Source organism: Ictalurus punctatus, chromosome 9, assembly GCF_001660625.3.
Source record: "Ictalurus punctatus breed USDA103 chromosome 9, Coco_2.0, whole genome shotgun sequence".
Taxonomy (NCBI): domain Eukaryota; kingdom Metazoa; phylum Chordata; class Actinopteri; order Siluriformes; family Ictaluridae; genus Ictalurus; species Ictalurus punctatus.
This window is the reverse complement of record NC_030424.2, coordinates 26,896,401-26,916,621: the sequence shown is the minus strand read 5'-3', so window position 1 is coordinate 26,916,621 and position 20,221 is coordinate 26,896,401. Positions and strand designations below refer to the sequence as shown.

Below are 20,221 nucleotides of genomic sequence, written 5' to 3'. Positions count from 1 at the left end.
CCCATAGGTCACCAACCTTCTGTCTCTACATCTTCTGTTACTCCCTGAGGAAGTCGGAAGTGTCTGGACACACACACACACACACACACAGAGACAGAGTGCTCCCTCTGCTTTTAATTGCTGACTCTCCATGGACCGTGGCGTTACTTCCTGCCTCGTTTGGATTTGGACACTGTCCCAAATCTGCTAATTATTTTCTCATATCACTTATTGTTTATAAGCTGAGTGTCTCTAGCGGGTCTCTAGACACCTGACAAGCCTGTCTCACTCTCACTCGCTCTTTCTCTCCGTCTCACCCCTCTCCCCTTCCCTCCCTGTGCCACCCCCCACAGAGTCCCATTCAGCTCCTCAGAGGCCCTAATTACCACAGTAATTTGTGTGTGTGCGTGTGTGTGTGTGTGTATGGGGGGGGGTCTTCACATCTGTCACCTATTTCATTAGTTTCACACCCCCCAGTCAATTAGTCACAACCTCTCACCATCACCAAGTGGCAACAGCTTTTAATTTTACAAATGAACAAGGCCCTTATTGGACACTAATAAAGCCTCTATAACAGATTCATCAGCGATGTGTCCTCATTAGTTACAGTGCCAAGCTCTTGGTATGGGTCCGTAAGTAAACGCCAAAATGACACGGTGTGAATGTGACTGCGATATTTTTTTTTTATCACGGCAGCTCTGTGTGTACGGCAGAATCGGTGGCTTAGCGGTTAGCATGTTCGCCTCGCACCTCCGGGGTTTGGGGTTCGATTCCCAGCTCCGCCCTGTGTGCGTGGAGTTTGCGTGTTCTCCCGTGATTCGGGGGTTTCCTCCAGGTACTCCGGTTTCCTCCACCGGTCCAAACACATGAGTTGCAGACTGATTGGCATTTCCAAACTTTCCATGGTGTGTGCCCTGGGCTAGGCTTCAGGCTCCCCCGCCGTGACCCTGTGTAGGATAAGCTGGATGTTTGTTTAGCATTTGGAAGGAGTCTCCAGTGCCAGCACTTTGTCACATTCAGAAGCTTTCCGTCACGAAGTTCCAGCTTTACCTCCGAACGTAACACAAATTTAACGCGCCGACACCGGGGACTCCTTCCGTAAATGCTAAACGAACGTCTTTCGTCTTTTCGCCATATCGACACTTACATCCATCTACGTGAACGAGTCGTTACTATAGAAACGATGACGTATTAGAACGAGTGCATTCATGTAAACACGCGATTTGATACGCAGCTGGAATATTGTCAGAGCTGCTGTTATAGAAAATGAATCCACACCTTTCCGACCAATCAGAATTGAGAATTTAACAGAGCTGCAGTTATATGCAACGTATACAACTAAATAACATTTTTTCTTTTCTTTTTTTTTTTTTAATGATCTAAACAGACAAGATCTAATGCAGTGTGTGGACACTACAACTTCTGTTTACGAATTCTTTGGTTAATAAATCATTATTGTTTTTTGTTTTTTTTTAAAATCAGTATTCGATTTGATTAATACTTCCTTAATAAGTCCAAAATTAGCATTTTTGTCAAAAAGTAAAAGGGATTTGTTTTTTTTTGTTGTTGTTTTTTTTTTGCTATATCTTCTATTTTAATGGATATTTAATGGACTCGGTTAGTAGTTAGTAGCAATCTAGGGTAGAATTAGCGCAAAGCTCGATTTCTACCAAATGCTAGCAAACGAATCATTTGAAATCGCTCAGGAAAACATCGATCGGAACATCACGGATAACGTACGTACGGCAAACCGTTTAAATTTTCCCCTCGAGGGCAAATTTCTCAAACGTGATCCTAAACAGCGTAGAGTTGTGCTGAAGCCTTTTATTTTCCTAAGCGGGGAGGCTGTAAGTGATTTCTCATCGCATTCATTATTTGTCATTGCATTAAACGCGGCGCCGTTAAGCTCTTTAGGCCGCAGTGTCAACACGTTTTAAAAACGAGGAGGACGTTAAGTGGATCTAGCGAGCTGACTGACACCGATCGCTAATACGCCTCGGTCTTCTGCTTCACATATGGGCCAAAACCTGTTCCTCACACACACACACACACACACACACACACACACAGAGAGAGAGACACGAACAAGGCCAGTTTTTCAGCCCCAGGCTACAAAGTTGGACATTTATTTGCTAATGGATTAGCATGAAATCCCTCACATTTTGGCAGAGCTTAGCACAGTCTAAATACACTACTATAGTCTCTTATGTGTGATTGACATTTCTGTGTCTTTAAGTAAGGGAAACTGCTGAGTGATGGCTATTTTTAGCGTTTAATGCTCGAGCATTCCGCCGAATTACATGGCCGAGTCCGTGAGACTGAATCACCCGGCAGTGTAATTAAATCATGTCTCCAAATAAATAAATAACCAAGCACGGTTAATTCCACTGTGTAATTAGTCTGACAAGACATAACTCATTACATCTCTACGATGCCTGTATTTATACTTCAGTACGCCGGATTTCCGCTCGATAACGACGTTCTGCATTTTATAAGTAAGGAATAAAGCACTCGAGTTAAATTACACTTCAATCACATAGGCGGGTGTGATAAAGCAGTTACCGTGACGACCCCGACGTTGATTTTCCCAATAACGGCATGTCCCGGCGTCTTTTATTCCTCACCGCAGCGACAACGATTTGCCAATGATGACATTTTTTAATAAGTAAAGACTGACACGTCATACTTTTTTTATCAGTCTATAGTTAGAAAGAAAAAAAAAAAACGGTTCTGTCTGTAAAACGTGTTCATTCCTGTTATCACTTACGTTGTAGCAGATGTAAACAGATTCAGAAAAAATAACGCATCTTGTCATGTTTATGAGAAAACTGAGAGGAACCGCTTCACTTCTGACTCGTACAAAGCGCTGTGGTAGAGAATTGACCGACGCCACCTGACCAATCAGATCGAAGAGTTCAGCAGTGCTGTGGTATAGAGTATACGCCAGTAATGCAAAATCGTAACTATAAGTTATACTGCTCTAACGGTGTACAGTCTTGGCAGGAGAGACGGAAACCTTCTGTTGTGAGGTTCTACGTAGAACCTTTAATCGCAGAACCAGTTTTACGAATATTAACCATGATTATAAATCAGTCAAGGCTACAGGGTAAACACTTCCAGTCTTTTTGAATTTGTGTGCGACGTGTGTGTTGCGTTTCCTGTTAAAGTCCATCGCGACCTTGCGACAGCTCTTCCCGTTCCAGCCACGAGAACGACTTCGGTACGTTCTTCTTTTGTCACAGGCGTTCTTCAAGTCCTACATTCTGGAAAAACACACACACGCTGGTAGTTTTAACGTTTCTCACGACGTTAAAACGCTTTCGATCTGAAGGCGTGAGATTCGGGGTCGTGGGCAAAAATATAATCGCGACGACGTGATCGTTTCTGTCGTTAGAAAGCGGACGTTTTATTCACAGGAAAATCTTTATTTAAACGCACGACTCGGAGGGAGATGTTTTCCGAAGAGCGGCCGACGAGAGTCCGGCGTCGGTGCGGACTCCTTTAATACCGTTTAAAAAGCATCTCCGGGAAATTCCTCGAGAAATCGGATGAGAGAAACGCCAAGAATACGTTTCTGGGAATTTCTAGGCGAAAAGCGCGTCGACTTTGAAGATGATCAAATACTCGATTATTTTGGATTTTCTTTTATCACGACATAATTCCCGTAGCTCCATTCGTGTTACTCCAGAGTGTTGATGACTCCATTATTATTCTAAAGAATGCGTGTGTCTAAACTTTTGACCGGTAGTGTATATAATATCAACTAAATCAATTTTGGAAGACATTTTACTAAAAAATTGTTCATTTCCCCTGTGTACTGTATGGAGACTTTCGGGACACCCTGTAGTTTAAAAGAAATATTTCAGTGGGGGGAAAAAAGCATTCACCTGAATTTATTCACTCAAAGACCTGTTTGTTTCTTCTGAGATGTGTGTGTGTGTGTGATGATTTAGACATTTTCACTGCTAAACTGGTAGCTCTAAACGTTGTATACTTCTAAGAATAAAACTCCGGTAAACAGACGACGCTCGGCTAATGGAAGTGAAAAGTTCTGTATATTTCATTAGAGCGGTGTTAACACACAGCTCTGTTTACTCGCTGTTTTCACCCGATACCATGCCACAGTCCATAATTACACCAGAACCGGTGTGTATCCCGTCTGTAATTGCTCTTAAGGTTTGTAAAGCTGTTTGGCTATATCCACAATTTAAAGCAGGTTATGTGTTGAGTTGTGTTTTTTTTTTTTTTTTTCCCCCTCTCTCCTGTTTAATTGCTTCTTTAAAACGATTAATTTTTTAGCAAGGGAAGGTTTAATCGCTAAGAAAGCATGAGCTAAGCTGGTGGTTCAACTCGATCCAGAGCAATTTTCTGCCTTTAGCATGAAATATGTACTGCCTGTAGGCATTTCTGTGTTTTTTTTTTTTTTTTTTTCTGCACCTACACTGTCTCTTATTCTCTTTCACACATGCATACATGTACATCAGCGGAGGAACTCGGAGCAGACTGTATCTCATATGACCGAAAAAATAGTTGTATTAATTCCTGCTCTGTCTGTAACGCGTACCCAAAGACCTCTTGTAAACTCAACACGTGCTTTATCGAGGCAAATCCAAGACTCCTTATTTGTGGACAGAACACAAGAAGACAAAATTACATACGGATGATGTATGTAATCAGAAATGAAGAAAGACAGACAAGGGTCTAAACCGGGAAACATGGAAAAAAAAAAAAACGAGGTTTGGACGGAACAACAAAATGCACGCTCAGAGCTTGCAGCGATACCTTGTACACAACGCGGTATACAGTAAGTAAACAAACTAATCCGCTCTAAACACAGGACAGGTGAGCACGCTCGGGCAGCAAACCAATGGTGGTCCAAGACAGACTGAACTGGAACAGAAACCCACGCATACACAAGCACGTGGCATTGATTATTCATTTCTCATTACCATGAGAACTGTGATGCCAAGTGGAAACCGTGACACTAACACTAAATAACACGAAAATATCGAATATATTTCTCATAAATGTGTCCAAATGCACCATAATGCTAAAATAATCCGTAGAATGTTTTTGATGTTTCGAATGTTGGGTTTAATTACTAGCCTAGTAGGTTTCTGTATTAAACCCTATTCGGGTTGGATTTGTTTTACATGGGGAAGTGCGGTATGGCCGAGATTTTACTCCCGTCAGTTCAGTATTTATTTATTTATTTATTTATTCATTTATTCATTTATTTATTTATTTTACGGACTGTGCATACACAAGTCTGGAAAGATTAAGCTCGAACAGGTGAAAAGTACAGACATACTAACGATCATGATTGCTTGATTGACCACGCCCCCTGAAACAAGTACTCACACTGAAACTCTTAAACGATCCGTTTGCATTCAAATAAGGCGATATGGAGATCTCTGATTCCGTACGAATGGATGATAATTACTACAGACGTACTCTCGCGGCATAACGGACACGTCCGGAAATCTTACCCTGTCCAGAAAGCACTACAGTTTCAGATTTTCTCTCTTTTCCTTGTTTCGAATATTAATCTCGTGCGTCTTTCAGCTTTCCGCTTTACATGTGACATCTGAACTCTAACCGGATCTTGCCCCCGCCTCTCTCTACCGTCCACAGCGGTGATCGGTGAACGCTTCGTCCTTCTCTCATTGGTGGAGAAGAGTCAGGTGTGTCAGGTGTACCTGGGTAGGCGGAGCCAGAGTTCACCTGAGCTTTCAGCATGGCGTTTAGAGAAGCTCTCCGCTGCTGACATTAAGGTAACACCCACCCACCCACACACACACACACACTCTCACACACACGTGCACGTTCGCACTTTGGGGAAAAAGCTTGGCTGTTTTTAATTAGCGGCCACAATGACGGCGTTTCCACTGAGCTTGTAGCGGTAATTACTAGCACTCATAGTGGTTTTTTTTCTTTGCCTTGGGGACTCTAATGCGCTCTCTAGAGCCGGTAAGCACTGACAAACACAATAACAATAACACTCACACAGCTTAAGAAAGTGGCATCCGGTCTGACTTTATTTCGACTAATGAGTGCAGAAGAGACAGCTTTCTGGGTATATATGACGAGGATAAAATGATGAATTATGTGTTCTCATTTTATTTAGGAAAGTTCACAGTCTAAACAGGACAATATTGAATGGCAAATGAAACTGTGAGGGTTACTGGCTCTCGTTCTCGCCGTATCTCCCTGCAGTTCTCACCTGGTCTCCCACTGAAGCTAAGCAGGGTTGAGCCTGGCCAGTACTTGGATGGGAGACCTCCTGGGGAAAACTAAGTGCTGGAAGTGGTATTAGTGAGGTCAGCAGGGGGCGCTCATCCTGTGGTCTGTATGGGGCCTAACCCCCCAGTGTAGTGACGGGGACACTATACTGTAAAATCAGCGCCGTCTTTCAGATGGGACGATAAACCGAGGTCCTGACTCTCTGTGGTCGTTAAGCAGGACGCTTCTCGTAAAGAGTAGGAGTAGGTCCTGGTGAAATTCCTCCATTGGATCCACTAATAGCTGGTGTGTGGTGTACGTTCCGGAGCACTACGGCTGCCGTCGCATCATCCAGGTGGATGCTACACACTGGTGGTGGTTGAGGAGATCCCTACAATGTAAAGTGCTTTGAGTGTCTAGAAAAGTGCTATATAAATGTACCTGTAACTAACCAGCTAACTTCAAATGACTGCGGAAGCTGATACAATGTTGTTGTTTTTTTTTAATGAACTTGTTCAGAAGATCTTGATAAACTAATAACAGTCAACACTGTAGAACGATTGTTTCTTATAAAACAAATAGGCCATACGTTCAAGAAACATGCTACCGACATCATCACGTGTACCTTTTATAGCAGAAAATTGAATAGATCTCCTTATGCTATATTTTCACACCAGTATATCGTCCTATCCCTAGTTTAGATAGACGTCTGGCTTGAATTTGGAAAGTTGTGGTATTTGTGTACTTGAAAAACGAAACGCGCCGCAGTTTCGCAATGCGTCTGGCAGCACATAAATGAGAATGAAAGCATTTGTTATGAAAAGATGTCAACCTTACATTCCAAATATATATTTAGGGATATAAAAGCAGTTTGAGTTTAAAAACTTTCGCTAGCGTGTACTAATTTTATATATATATATATATATATATATATATATATATATATGTGTATATAATATAGATAGATAGATAATGCGTAGGCACCCTATTGTTATTCTACCTTTTCTTATTTTTTAATATAACATTGATTTAACTGAATTTAACAAGCATAAAACAAATCTAATTGATTCTCACTTGATTAGACTGTGGTCATTTTATATTATTTTATCTTAGACAGCCCTTTGTTGTGATGTGTATATTTAATTTGGATAAATGTATCAGGCAGATATTTTGTGCTGTAATGCTTTTACGTCATATCCCGAGCACTGTGTTTAAACTGGTAAGACTGAACAATATGTAGTGTTTAATAAATGTGTGAAGGGAAAAAGGTGTGTGAGTGTGAGCGAGATGGAGAGGTCTGGCGAGGTCAGAGGTCAAGTCCATCGCCTCTTCAGGGAAAACAGGTGTTGTCTGGCGTTCCTTTCTCTTTTTGTCCTCGGTCACCCTCTCATTCTCGCTCTCGTGTACGTCCAAAACGCGCACTGGAATAAAAGTCCTTTTTTGTCCAAGGCATTAACCCTGTTTTGAAAAATGGAGCAGCAGAGATCGTGCTTTGGCGGCGTCTGATTGGGGAAGACTAGCACAATACGCGAGTGTGCCGTGACTCTTTAACTCGCACGCATTTATCGCATTAGTGATGCGCTTTGTGGTGGCGGCGCGAGTATGAAAGCAATCTCTCCTGCCATGAGTCTGGCTCCAGCAGCATGCTTCTGATAAGCGAGACCCCTTAATCGTCCCCCAACTACCCCTATCCTCCCCCCAAAAACACTGTATAACCCCCCATACCCCCCATAGGAGGCCGCGTCCGCTACCCGCTTCACTGGCCTAAGCCTGGAGCCTAATCCTCTCGAAAGTGGGTTCGATTATTGCTGACCGTCAAACACAGGCCTTTTTTTGGGGAAGAAAAATAGAGAGAGAGAGCCGAGGAAAGACGAGAGATTAAAAATATGTTTCCCTCTACCAGGTGTTGTTTATCAGCATGTGAGCTGTGATTTATTTTCTGTAATATTATTGTTCATTTGCTCCATGTGTTTACCCCTTGAGGCATCATCCTCCCAAAAAATTGCTGTTATTGCTGACCAGAAAACAGGGGGGGGGGGGGGGGGGGGGGGGGGGGGGGGGGGTGCTGATGTGGCGGTGAAGAGGAGGAGAGAGAAAACAGTTTCATTCCACCGTGCCGATCTACAGTCTAGTCATTGTTTATCAGTGTAGTAACCTGTCATTGGATAGGTTTGTAAGGAAGGAAACACTTCAGGGGCACGCTGTTGCAGGAAAACAATCAACTACGGGACGGTGTGACGACGTGCGTTTTCCGACAACAGTACAACGCGCGCTTTATTCGTCTGACACCACAGCAAATCGAAATTATTTATGAACAAATAGCACGTCGTGCTTTTTTTTTTTTTTTTTAATTATTATTATTATCCATCTATAGTTACATTTAAGGTTAGCTCCTGCGGTCCCGTCTAGAAATGATCGTGTGTTAGAATTAGCATATTTAATGTAAACCTGTGATTTGAACTCATGTCAGAGCTGCGGTTATAGAAAACATATAATCAACACTTTTCTGACCAATCAGAATCACGGAATTTAACATGGCGGTGGTTCCGTTATTTTTATTCCACCCTTGTGTCTCCTTCTCGTTTGAGACCCACGGTGGATTTCTGATTGTCGGGCGTACGGGCGAGGTGATGAGAAAGAGAAGGGGGTTCGGTTTGAAATGAATTTAAATGAATGTATGTAAAAACTTTTATTATCTTTAAAACGGATGTGAAATCGTTTTGTTTTTTTTATTCCAGCTTTACCGCTTTCATATCAGAATCTGTAAGACATGTAGCCGTGTGTGTGTGTGTGTGTGTGTGTGTGTGTGTGTGTGTGTGTTAGTTAATAGAAATGTCCTGGTTAAGCAGATCATCATGGGTCTAAATGAAGGCATAATGCAGAGGCTTGGCTGAAGCTCCATGCCCAGATACAGCACACACACACACACACACACACACGCACATGCACACACACAGAGGGGTGGCAGTGGGCTTTGAGACTCTATTGTGTTGGGAATGGGAAAGATAAGGCCATTGTAATGGTCCATATGGAGATGGCTTTGGCTGGCGAGGCTGAATGAAAGCATCACAGCAGCTGGACAATGCGGAAAGATTTTTCACAACACAACATTCACAACAGAATGGCATTGTAGTGTAAAGATATGTCAAATACCCAGGTTTTCTCCTTCTATCCAAAGCCCGCTTGTTTTCTAGCCTTTGATTTAGCCATTTCTTGTTGCCGAATGGTTGAAGGTTACTGTTTTATCCGGCGACACAAGTCAAAAGATCGACCGATTCACTTCCCAGCAGCAAGCCTGATTGGAATGAGTTTCCTGAGTCTGTGATGGTTTCTCAGCCTCCTTGGGCTTGATATAGTATTGTTTTGTTTTTTTTTAAATGATGAAATTTGATCTCACAGTATCTGAGCCTTGTTTACGTCCTGATTTCTTTCAGTGATGCAGTTAGAAAAGTAATGCACACCCAGGGGAAGTAATGCAGGCGTTGCACCTCGGTTCTGCGTTATTTCGCTGTTGATACCGCGGTTGCCACGCCTCAGCACATTGTTTTGATGTTTTATTTCAAGACGTTTGTCAGGTTTTCGTCCTTAAAAACGCTCTTGTGGGTGGAACTAACTTTTCACGCAGACCATTTCAAGCCTCCGCTGCTAATTCCAAAACGTCGTGTTAGAGCTAGTATTCAAGTGCTATTGATCTGCAGTTATTAGAGAGAGAGAGAGAGAGAGAAGAGAGCACATTTTGTTTGTCGTTCGATCTGTGTGACTAACTTTGTGTTATAGAACTGTACCGCGGTCGAAGACCTGACCGGAACTACTTTAGCTGTACAATAACTGGAAAATAATCTAGACACCTTAGAACATCTGTCAGCCAATCAGAATCCAGTACAGCACAACAGCGCTGTGGTCTAAGTACTATATATTTGTGTGGTGTTCTGGGAGAACTGCTTGATATCGCTGTGGCTTGAATTTGGAAAAATCGATCTGCTTTTTATTCTTGCCAGAAGCTCTTTTTTTTGTTTTGTTTTTTTCTTTTCTTTTTATTTGTTTTCTTTTCTTTTTTTGGCATAAGGACCCAGTTTAACAAATGCACGGGTAAAAACAATCGGTCCGAAGATCTAAAGATGTCTAAAGCATCAACATCAAAATATCCGTGAAGAGACAACGAGGAGGCTCCTGTCTAAAAGTTTTAAAATTCGGCAGTAATGTAAAAAAAATGTAATAAAAAAAAAAATTGGAGTGAAAGTTTTAAATGCACTTTTTTCCTTTTTTTTTTTTTTTTTTTTTTTTTTTTTTACTTTTGGGAGTAACACCAGACTCCAGACTTTAAAATGGTAGAGCTTTACGTATGTGCCACCAGTTTCTATAAATACGGTTGTGCCCAAAAGTTTACACACCCCTTGCAGAACATGCTAAATCTCAATACTGTTAACAAAATACGACGGATCATAAAAATCCCATGCTGTTGTTTATTGAGTCCTGTCCTGGATAATCTAATTCACTTATATAACAGATGTTTACGTAAAGTCCACAAGACAAGATAATAGCTGAATTTATAAAACTTACCCCGTTCAAAAGTTTACACACGCTTGATTATTAACCCTGTGTGTCGTCACCCGGACGATCCGCGACGTGATGTGTTTATGTTCTGTGAGAGTTCTTCACGAGTCCCTTGTTTGTCCTGAGCTGTTAAACTGCCCGCTGTTCTTCAGGTCCTGCACGTTCTTTACTTTTCCAGCATCTCCTGTATATTTGAGCCCTTTCCAACAGCGTCTACATGATGTCGAGATCCATCTTTTCACACCGAGGACGACCGAAGGACTCGTACACGACTATCACGCGAAGTGCAAACGTTCACCGACGCTCAAGAAATCGACACGATACATTAAGAGCCAGGGGGAGGGGGTGTAAACTTTTGAACAGGTTGACCGGTGTAAATTGTTATTATTTTGTTTACCGCATGAGGACCACATTTTGTCTTGAAACCGTCCTCCATCCGCATCTTTAGAGAAAGCTTTCATTCATTTGCTTCGAAAACATTCCAGACAGCTAAACACACCACTCCAGCTGGAGGCCTACATCGTGTGTTTAACTTCTGACCCACGCCAGAAACATCCGACGTCACAGGACGTGATGGTATTCCAGGGTCGCCTTTGAGTTTGTTGGTGACTCCGCTGGATCTTTCGATCTTATTTTTGCGAACTCTCTTTGGCTTGTAGGAGCTTTTCCAACGATACTTCGATTTTCTAGTCGTGGCCACAACAATGGCCGTGTGAGCTCGTAGCATCTCTAAACATGAGACTGTTTATGAATACAGGCTACAGGCTGTGAGTGTGAAGTTAGCTGTGTGTTAACACCAGGAGATCTCATTAAGACTTTACCCCACAGAGCATACAAACCTTCAACTCAAACACAACAAAGAATGATCGCACGCTCCTAGAAGTTAATAATGTAATGAAATTTGCTTTCAGTGGAAAAACAACAACAAAACCAGCCTAAAACCAAGTAGCAGCTCGAGAAGCGTTTGTAGCAGGGGAAGTATCGTCCTGTGATCAGAATCAGAAATCAGAAGCTCTTTTATTCCAAAAATATACAGCAGGAACTTGCTTTGGCGAAGAAATGGAACACCCGAGGCATTGTTTTGTTTCACTCTTCCATGCGATTTATTGTGGTACTCTTTAAGAATGACCATGACGTGGAGATGTGCAGGTGTAACACTGAAAACTTTCATCAGTAATCAGAATGGACATGTAGGGTACACTTTATTAGGAACACCTTCACATTCGTGCAGTGATCTAATCAATGCCGAAACACATTCGGGTACAGATCTAGAGCTTCGGTTAATGGGCGGATGTGATCTCGGTGACGGTAACCGTGGCATCGTGTTGGTGTTGATGGGCTGGTTTGAGTATTTCAAAAACGGCTGGTCTCCTGGGATTTTCACACACAACACTCTTTATATATATATATATATATATATATATATATATATATATATATATATATATATATACTTTATATATATATACACACACACACACTACCGGTCAAAAGTTTGTGGACACGCGACTGAAATGTTTTGTCATGATGTTAAAAAGCTTTTGATCTGAAGGTGTGTGATTGAATGTGCGAAATAGGTATTGTATTCCCTCGTTTGTCAAGTCACTCTGGATAAAAGCGTCTGCTAAACGAATCATTGTGTACGTGAATACATACACACACACTAACTTTACCAGGAGCGACCGCCGTACGAGTTTTATTCATGTAATACTGTACGTGTTGAGTTGTATAGAACTTTTGTTTGCAGTAATCTCTGGTCGACAGAATTCTGGCTCGGTTTGATCAATTTGGTTCCTCTCCAGGTCTCGTCCTTGGAGCTGGCAGGAGGAGGCGGCCGTGGTACGAGCAGGCGTGTGGCACTGAACCGTGGGCAGGACATGGGTGTGTGCTGGTGGCAAGGCGGGCATGACGACGTGTGGCCTTGGTCACCAGTTCCCAGTTCCTCAGAGCGGGCCAATCTGGTAGTGCTGGGCTTTTCAGAAAGCGCTGGTCTCATGGTAAGTATACACACCAAAGTACGCTCTTTCTCATATGGCTAATGCTAGTGTTTGCTGGATAATGACTATCCGTGGCACAAGAGTGTTCGTGAGATGATGTCAAGTGAGGTCATATTCTGCTGGTCAGCTTATCCCAGGAACACTGGATGAAACAGCACCTAACAGACACTCGGTTTTGGTACGCACTCCATATTTATCTCCATCCTTCACCTACCTTGAATGTTTTCTCTCTCTCTCTCTCTCTCTCTCTCTCTCTCTCTCTCTCTCTCTCTTTTGTTTTTTTTTTTTTTTCCCCCCTACCACCCCCCACATATTTTTTTTTCCCTTTCCCCTGTTGAAGAACATTAAAGCATTTCTGGTCTGCATCATTTCTAATTAAAGTGTTTGTTGTCATTCTCAGATCCGCAGTGTGAAATCAAGCTAGCAGTTTTACACGGGGAGCCGTGCGGCAAATCAAACACGCGCGCATCTCGCGCACGCACACACACACGCACACTTCAATCACTTCAAGCTCATATATATGTGCCTTTTGTTAACTTTGCTATCTGCATGCTAAGCCAATTTTCTACTTAGTCTCCAGCATTTCGAAGGGTGCTTTCTTTTCCTTATGTGGTCTTAATTCCTAGCCCTGTAAGATAAGCACTGCCAGGAGACACACGAGGGGGGGGACGGGGGGTGGGGTGGGGGGGGGGGGGGGGACTGGAACGCACACATATTTATTTATGCAAACATTTAACATTTTTAATCATTTTCCCCAGTTCCTGAAATTTGCTCATTTAAATGAAAAACAGTGTTGAGAGCGTTGGGGTGCTGTAAGCGTACGGTGTTGTTTATGTTTATGTTTTTCTATATTTTGAGCGGTTATCTTGCTGAAACCACTTTCCCCTTCATTTGTTTGATCTCCACTTCTGCTCTGTTCCCCCCCCCCACATATTAACACAGAAGACACTGTATACCTAACCAAAGGCTGAACGGAATAACACGGTTGTCCTAACATGCTCTTCGGGTTAGACTTAGCGGTGGTGGGGGGGGAAAAAACACACACACACGAATGATTTTCTCCTCTAGGTTTGTAAATAAATTTGCCTTGTTTTTTTTTTTGTTGTCGTTGTTTTCGCTTGTTTTTTTTTTTTGCGGTTTGCCCGTTACAGAAGTGCCACTGCATTCGTTCACTGACTCTACTGCGAGTCGTGTTGTTCCTCATTAACGCAGAACGTGTGTTTAGATGGCAGGAATATTCATCCGGCGCTGTGTGGTTGAGCTTGCGGACAGAGGGAACGGCTGAGAGCAGCTGGGTTTCATGCCACGGCACCCCGACAAGCGGCTGTGCAGTTCACACTCTCCGACTGCAGTGTGGACCGAAGAAGCTTTCATTATTCTGCTCCCATCATCATCTCTTTCCTCCACACACACACACACACACACACACACACACACTTTCTCTCTCTCTCTGCTCTCTGAACTGGAAAATTGGCTCAAAAAGGGCCACTGCTGTGAACAAGGGCCGATGCTCAGCTGGACTTGGCTGGGTTTATCTTTCAAGCCGTAAAAGAAAGTGCGAGGAAGAGAGAGGAAGACAAGAAAAGAATAGTTTTGACCAGTCACCGAAACCAATAACTAGCACAGACCTTTTTGCCACGGTTACTTCTCTCTCTCTCTCTCTCTCTCTCTCTCTCTCTGTACCTCTTCCTCACCGCCCCTTCTTAAGATGCCGTTTATCTTTGTGAAATTGAATCTGTCATTGTTTCAGCTGCAGCTGTGGGATTTGAGGTGTGTGTGTGTGTGAGAGAGAGAGAGAGAGACTGAAGGTCTTAAGAAGGATCACCCTTTGAAGATGTTAAAGCTCTTTACAGAAAGCTCTCAAAACGACCCCTCTCTCTGTTGACTTGTGTTGTTTATTTGTTTGTTTGTTTTAGCATTAGCGTGGCAAAGAGCCTTAAACCGCTCCCCCGCTCTCTCAGTTCAATCTCGGAGAGAGATCTTGCACATAGCTGAAAACGACCTCGAATGTGCTGTTGTTTCGCTAGTGGGTCTCAAGAATGAAATGGATGGTAGGAAGGGTTTGGGTGGGTTTGAATTTTTTAGGCCGCGACTGCAGAACTAGCGCCGGTCCTGTCGTGTCAGAGTTAGCCTGGCAAGTCTGAAGTTCTTGAGGAATTTGGTTCTTGGATGAGTTGGCCTGTTTGGCTGTTAAAGCTACAGTGCCCTCCACTAATATTGGCACCCCTTGGTAAATATGAGCAAAGAAGGCTGTGAAAAAGTGTCTTTGTTGTTTAACCTTTTGATCTTTTGTTAAAAAAAAATTCACAAAAAATACTCTGCTCTCATGGATATCAAACAATTGCAAACAAAACACAGGTTTATATATATATATATATATCGCTGTTAAATATAGGTGTGCAACAATTATTGGCATTATTATTAGTCAATACTTTGTGCTAGCTCTCTTTGCCACGATAACAGCTCTGAGTCTTCTCCCATAAATCCTGATGAGGTTGGAGAATACATGGCGAGGGATCTGAGAGCGTTCCTCCATACAGAATCTCTCCAGATCCTTCACATTTCGAGGTCCACGCTGGTGGACTCTCCTCTTCAGTTCACCACACAGCTTTTCTATGGGGTTCAGGTCAGGGGACTGGGATGGTCAGGGCAGGAGCTTGATTTTGTTGATCAGTAAACCATTTTTGTGTTGGTTTTGATGTTTTGGATCATTGTCCTGCTGGGAGATCCAACCACGGCCCATTTTCATCTTTCTGGCAGAGGCAGTCAGGTTTTCATTTAATATCTGTTGATATTTGATGGAGTCCATGATGACATGTATCCTAACAAAATGTCCAGGTCCTCTGTCAGAAAAACAGCCCCAAAACATTAAAGATCCTCCTCCATATTTAACCGTGGGCATGAGGTACTTTTCCATATGGCTACCTCTCTGACAGGAATCAGGCTTCAGCTTTGTCCTATGTTCTAGTTATTGACCTACCGTGATGGAGGACTCACCATCTTAAGAAAATGCTTCAATACTTTATTAGCTCAAGCTAAATTCATGACCCATGTAGGACTGAGGGATAGGATCGTGTCAGCAGAACTGTAGACTTGAGGCGAATTGCAATCTGATGCAATTTCCTCTCCAGAACTGCAAAGCTATGGTAGGGAAAGCTGCTTACAAATATGGAACTTGTGATTTGATTTGTTGAAGTTTGGCTTCTGTAGCCAACTAATGCATAATACCTAAGAGAACTTTTAAGCCCTGATTCTTCGACATAGTTCCCAAGCTGGCTAGTTAGCACAGGTGCTCGCTAATTGATCGTGGAGGAAATCACTTCAGATATATTGTACTCCGAGTAAATAAGCATGTTCCTGTATTCTGTCCAGTTTTATTCCTGTGATGGACAGAATACACATGGGAGGTGATGGCTCAGTGGTTAAGGCCACTGATTGTAAGTTCAAATCGCGGCAGCTCCAAATTGTTGGGTCCTTAGGCAAGTCCATTAAACTGCTCAGTTGTATCCTTTCTCCATTGTACATTGCTTTGGTGAAAAACCATTAGCCCAAATGAGCAAGTGTAAACATGTCATTTGTGAGGGGAAAGTTGACAAGCAAAAATGTATTTCAGATGTCGGTGAGCTTGATAAGGAATTCTCGGTTATTGAGCTGGGCGCGTCAAAGAATGGTTAATTCTTGGACAGTAACCATGGAGCCTGAGTAGTTGACATCCTGGTAAACTGGTTAAGGTGTTGGACCTCCTTGTCATTTAGTTGTAAGGCATACGTGTTGGTTAGAGTAGTTTTTGTCAATCCTGGTGCTTGAGTACCACCACCTAGGACGTTTGTTTTGTTTTTTTTTTTAAATGTTTGCAACTCATCTGATTCCACTAATCAGCTAATTCACAAGGTGAGTTAGAAGAGTGAAAACACCCAATTCTGAAGGGCTATGGTACTCCATGAGCAGGACATAGAAATTCTGGCTAAGAGTCTGGGGCCTCGGTGTCGCCCTGGTGGTAGTCGGTCATTTGGTAGCACCAGAGCACCAGGGTGCTGGTTATGAATTTTAACAGTTAAATCTATAATGAGCAAGCCAGAAGTGACAGTGGAAAGATGGAAAGAAAACCTTGAGACGACATGAAGACGAAACCTTGAGAGGAACCAGACCCAGAGCCAAAAGGGGGCCTGTGTTCTTCTGAGTGACACCAGTGCGATTTATAAATCATTAGTCTTACACAATCGTGTACTATGAAGACATACCCACTTGACCTTCTAGTTCTTGATCAGCTAAAATAGGTGTGTTAGATTTTGGTTGGAAGTGAAACCTGCAGGAAGGTAGATCTCGAGGAAGATGGTCAGTAACCGCTGCTTTAGGGTATCTATGTGGGATCGTCTACAGCAGTAGAAAGTTCGACTCTAATGCAGAAGCAGGGCGTGTGGATGAATCGGGCAGTAAATTGTTGTCCTGTCTACTTGACGTGTTTTCCTCTTAGCATCATGGCAGTAAACATCTGGCCTCAGAATTGATCTTGTTGGTCAATTGCAGTCAGTACTGACCTTATTAGTGGGTTGTTCGCTTTAGGGCAGTCGTTAGGCCTCAGTGTTGTCCTGGTGTTAGCTGTAGTCTGTAGTTGGGGCAGGTGTGCCTCAGCAGGTTTGTCTCTGTGGAACTCTGGCTCATATCCGGAACCCTCCGTGCTGTCAGCACTACCAACCCCCACCCCACCCCAACCCCCGGTCACACACACACTCCCTCATTTGCGCATCAGCCCTCCTAAACCCTCCTTCCTGGCCCCCCTGGGGAGCATCGGGAAGCAGCCTGGAGGGATTAGGGCTGAACAAGATCTGCAAAAACGGAGCCCTCATCCTCTGCTTCCACACAGAGGCTGTGGGCAACCTGCTTAATTCTGTCACTGCTGCTGGCACTGCCAAATACGCCACTGCCCGTGCCAACCACATCTCTCTCTCTCTCTCTCTCTCTCTCCCTCTCTCTCATTCTCTTTCTGTCCTCACCGTCTCTCACATCTCCCTCGCTTTCACCGTCTTATCTCTATCCGACTGTCAATCTCTTAACTGTTCTGTGTTGTTGTTGCTTTGTCTTCATACAAAATGGACTGCATGCGCTTGACAATGGCCAAACCAAAACCCTGATCACTTCCACACTTTTTCGCCAAGTGTGTGATTTTATATGCTTACGAATTCCTGTGTGTATCCGCGATAGCGTTCGTGCCAGAGTATGCTGCCGAGCATTTGACACTGACACTAATATCATTGGTTGTGCCTGCTAACCGGAGCTCGGGTTAGGATGAAATGTCGCATGCTGATTATTCACTTTCACAAGCGTGATAAAGCTCTCAACAGGATCTGTCATTCCACTGCTGGCTCCGAAATATACTAAGAGGCAGTGTGCTAAACACATGTGTTGCTGTGGATGCAGTTTTGTAGTGGCGTTCGTGGCGTTAACCGAAATAGTCATCGGTAGTGATTACTAATTGGAGAATTTAAATGTTTACGTACTTGGCTAGACCATTATAAAAGAACAGCGAGTTCTGTCCGTCACTAAGATCTTGCCATGGCTTTTGTATTTTCCGCTTCTCATGATAAATAATACTTGACACGTTGTCAATAAAGATAAACTGTGTTCTAGACATGTTTTTCGCTTCAGTAACTCGGAAGGCTTAGTCAATTTTCCAGCGGAGGGACCAGGGCCTATGTTAGTTTCTAGGCCGATTTTAGTTCCAGGAAGTTCCTGTAGCAAAGACGGAAGTGAATTTGGTGCGGATGAGGAACTAGAGCGTGGAGTTAAACTTTAGCTGCTTCTCTACCAGAGGAACCACAGCTGATTTTAACTCCTGTGTTGATTTTAGTTCCAGGAGGTTCCTACATCAAAGTACGTGTTTTATTACAGATGAGGAACTGAAAGTCACAGTCGAATGCCAGTATTACAACTTTTCTTTCTTCACTCGGCTTTCTCCTTACTAGATATACATTTTGGAAGTGTGAACTCTTGTGTTTTTGTTGTTGTTCATGTCCTTCCCATTTGTTTAGGTTCTGAGCTCCATACGCACTAATGGTGAACCTTTGGACTGTTGCTTCAGCCTGACCCAACCCTACCAGATCCTCACCGTCGAGCTGCACAAGGAGACCCACAGCTCCACTGCAGAGCTACGTGAGGAGCCCAGTCGCTCCAACATTGAGCTGCGTGAGGAGGCCCAAGTCGTTCAAACGTGTGCGTACGAGTGCGCTCGTGGACGTTTGCAGCGCCTCTCAGCTACATCTTTACCTCTATCTTCTGCTCCTGTGTCTTGGTGCCGTGACCCAAGTGAGCGCTGGCTTCTGCTGGGCCTTCAGGACTCCTCTGTGGTGCTGCTCCACATCGAAATTGGCGTACAGACTTGTGTCAACTGCCCCATGCTCCCTTCTGTACTGGTCTGGCACCCTGATGGAGGCTTGATTGTAGTGGCTGGGGGTCAGGGTGAGCTGCAGTGCTTTGATTTGGGACTCAGCCCTCTCCGACTACAACTGGTGTCTGAGGAGGACGTCATGGGTACGAGTGGCAAGAGTCTGCAGCTGGCCAGGCATGTGAGAATAGCCAGTGGTTTGGAGGGTGTGGAGTGGGCACACTCGCCCATGTCACAGGTAGGGATGAGTCCAAAGTTTTATTTATTCAGAAAGGTTTGCTTTTGTTTGTTATGAATAGCACAATAGAAAAAAAAAAAAAGTTGTCTATAGACTGAATACATGTTCAAAAAAATGTAAATAATTTTACTGTGAATAATCTTCCTTATAAGTGCATCGAAAGTGCATAATTAAGTAACAAATTGGCTGCAAACCGTGGCACACAGCTCTTGATGTTTGGGCCGGAGAGATCTGGGCCAGGCCGAAGTTGTAGCTAACTGCGTTAACCACAAAAGTTATTCCAAAATGGCCGACTTAATACCACTACTGTGTTTAGCTGTAAGGTGAAGTTTTGTTCGTGTTTATAGATTGCAGTCCGTCACACTGTTTCTTAAACCACATCAGCAATTCTGTGTGAATTCAGTGAAGTACCGGATGCGGTTTGAGACAGATATTTTAATTGTGGAAAACGTTTCGAGCGAGAGGGGGGGGAGGGGAAATGCTAAATGGTAGGTACGTTATCTTCATAGCTCCATTGCAAAACTAGAAAGGCAAAGCATTTTTACTAGCCTCATTATATTTAGATTTCTGTAACATTCTTAAATTTCTGTAAGAATGTTGTTCAGGCATTATGTTAAGTGTAGGCAATTTTTCTGTGTAAATACATGCCATAAACTACAAAAACTGTAGAAGCTAACAATTAGCCACAGCTTTAGCCTGTTAACTGCTATTACCTACTTTTTAAGTGTTATTACTTCCTCGTGTTTTTCTTTAAGACGTTTAGCTGAGGAAGATGAAGATGAGTTTGTAAATAATGTGTAGAAAATCTGAAAAATAAACAACAACAATAAAATCCATCCCTACTCCCAG

At 43.1% G+C, this 20,221-nt stretch overlaps 1 protein-coding gene across 3 annotated transcripts in view; it reads left to right on the top strand.

Moving 5' to 3' along the window:
• Window positions 1-20,221, top strand: part of wdpcp (WD repeat containing planar cell polarity effector) — an 81,786-nt gene that overhangs the window by 34,592 nt on the left and 26,973 nt on the right. For all 3 annotated transcript variants that reach the window (XR_008397055.1, XM_053682931.1, XM_053682932.1), the window contains exons 8-10: window positions 5,614-5,753; window positions 12,558-12,752; window positions 18,782-19,372. Coding sequence is in view for 2 of the 3 variants with exons in the window: in XM_053682931.1 (XP_053538906.1) it covers window positions 5,614-5,753; window positions 12,558-12,752; window positions 18,782-19,372 (926 nt within the window). In the remaining variant the exon portion in view is untranslated. The remainder of the gene's footprint in view (window positions 1-5,613; window positions 5,754-12,557; window positions 12,753-18,781; window positions 19,373-20,221) is intronic.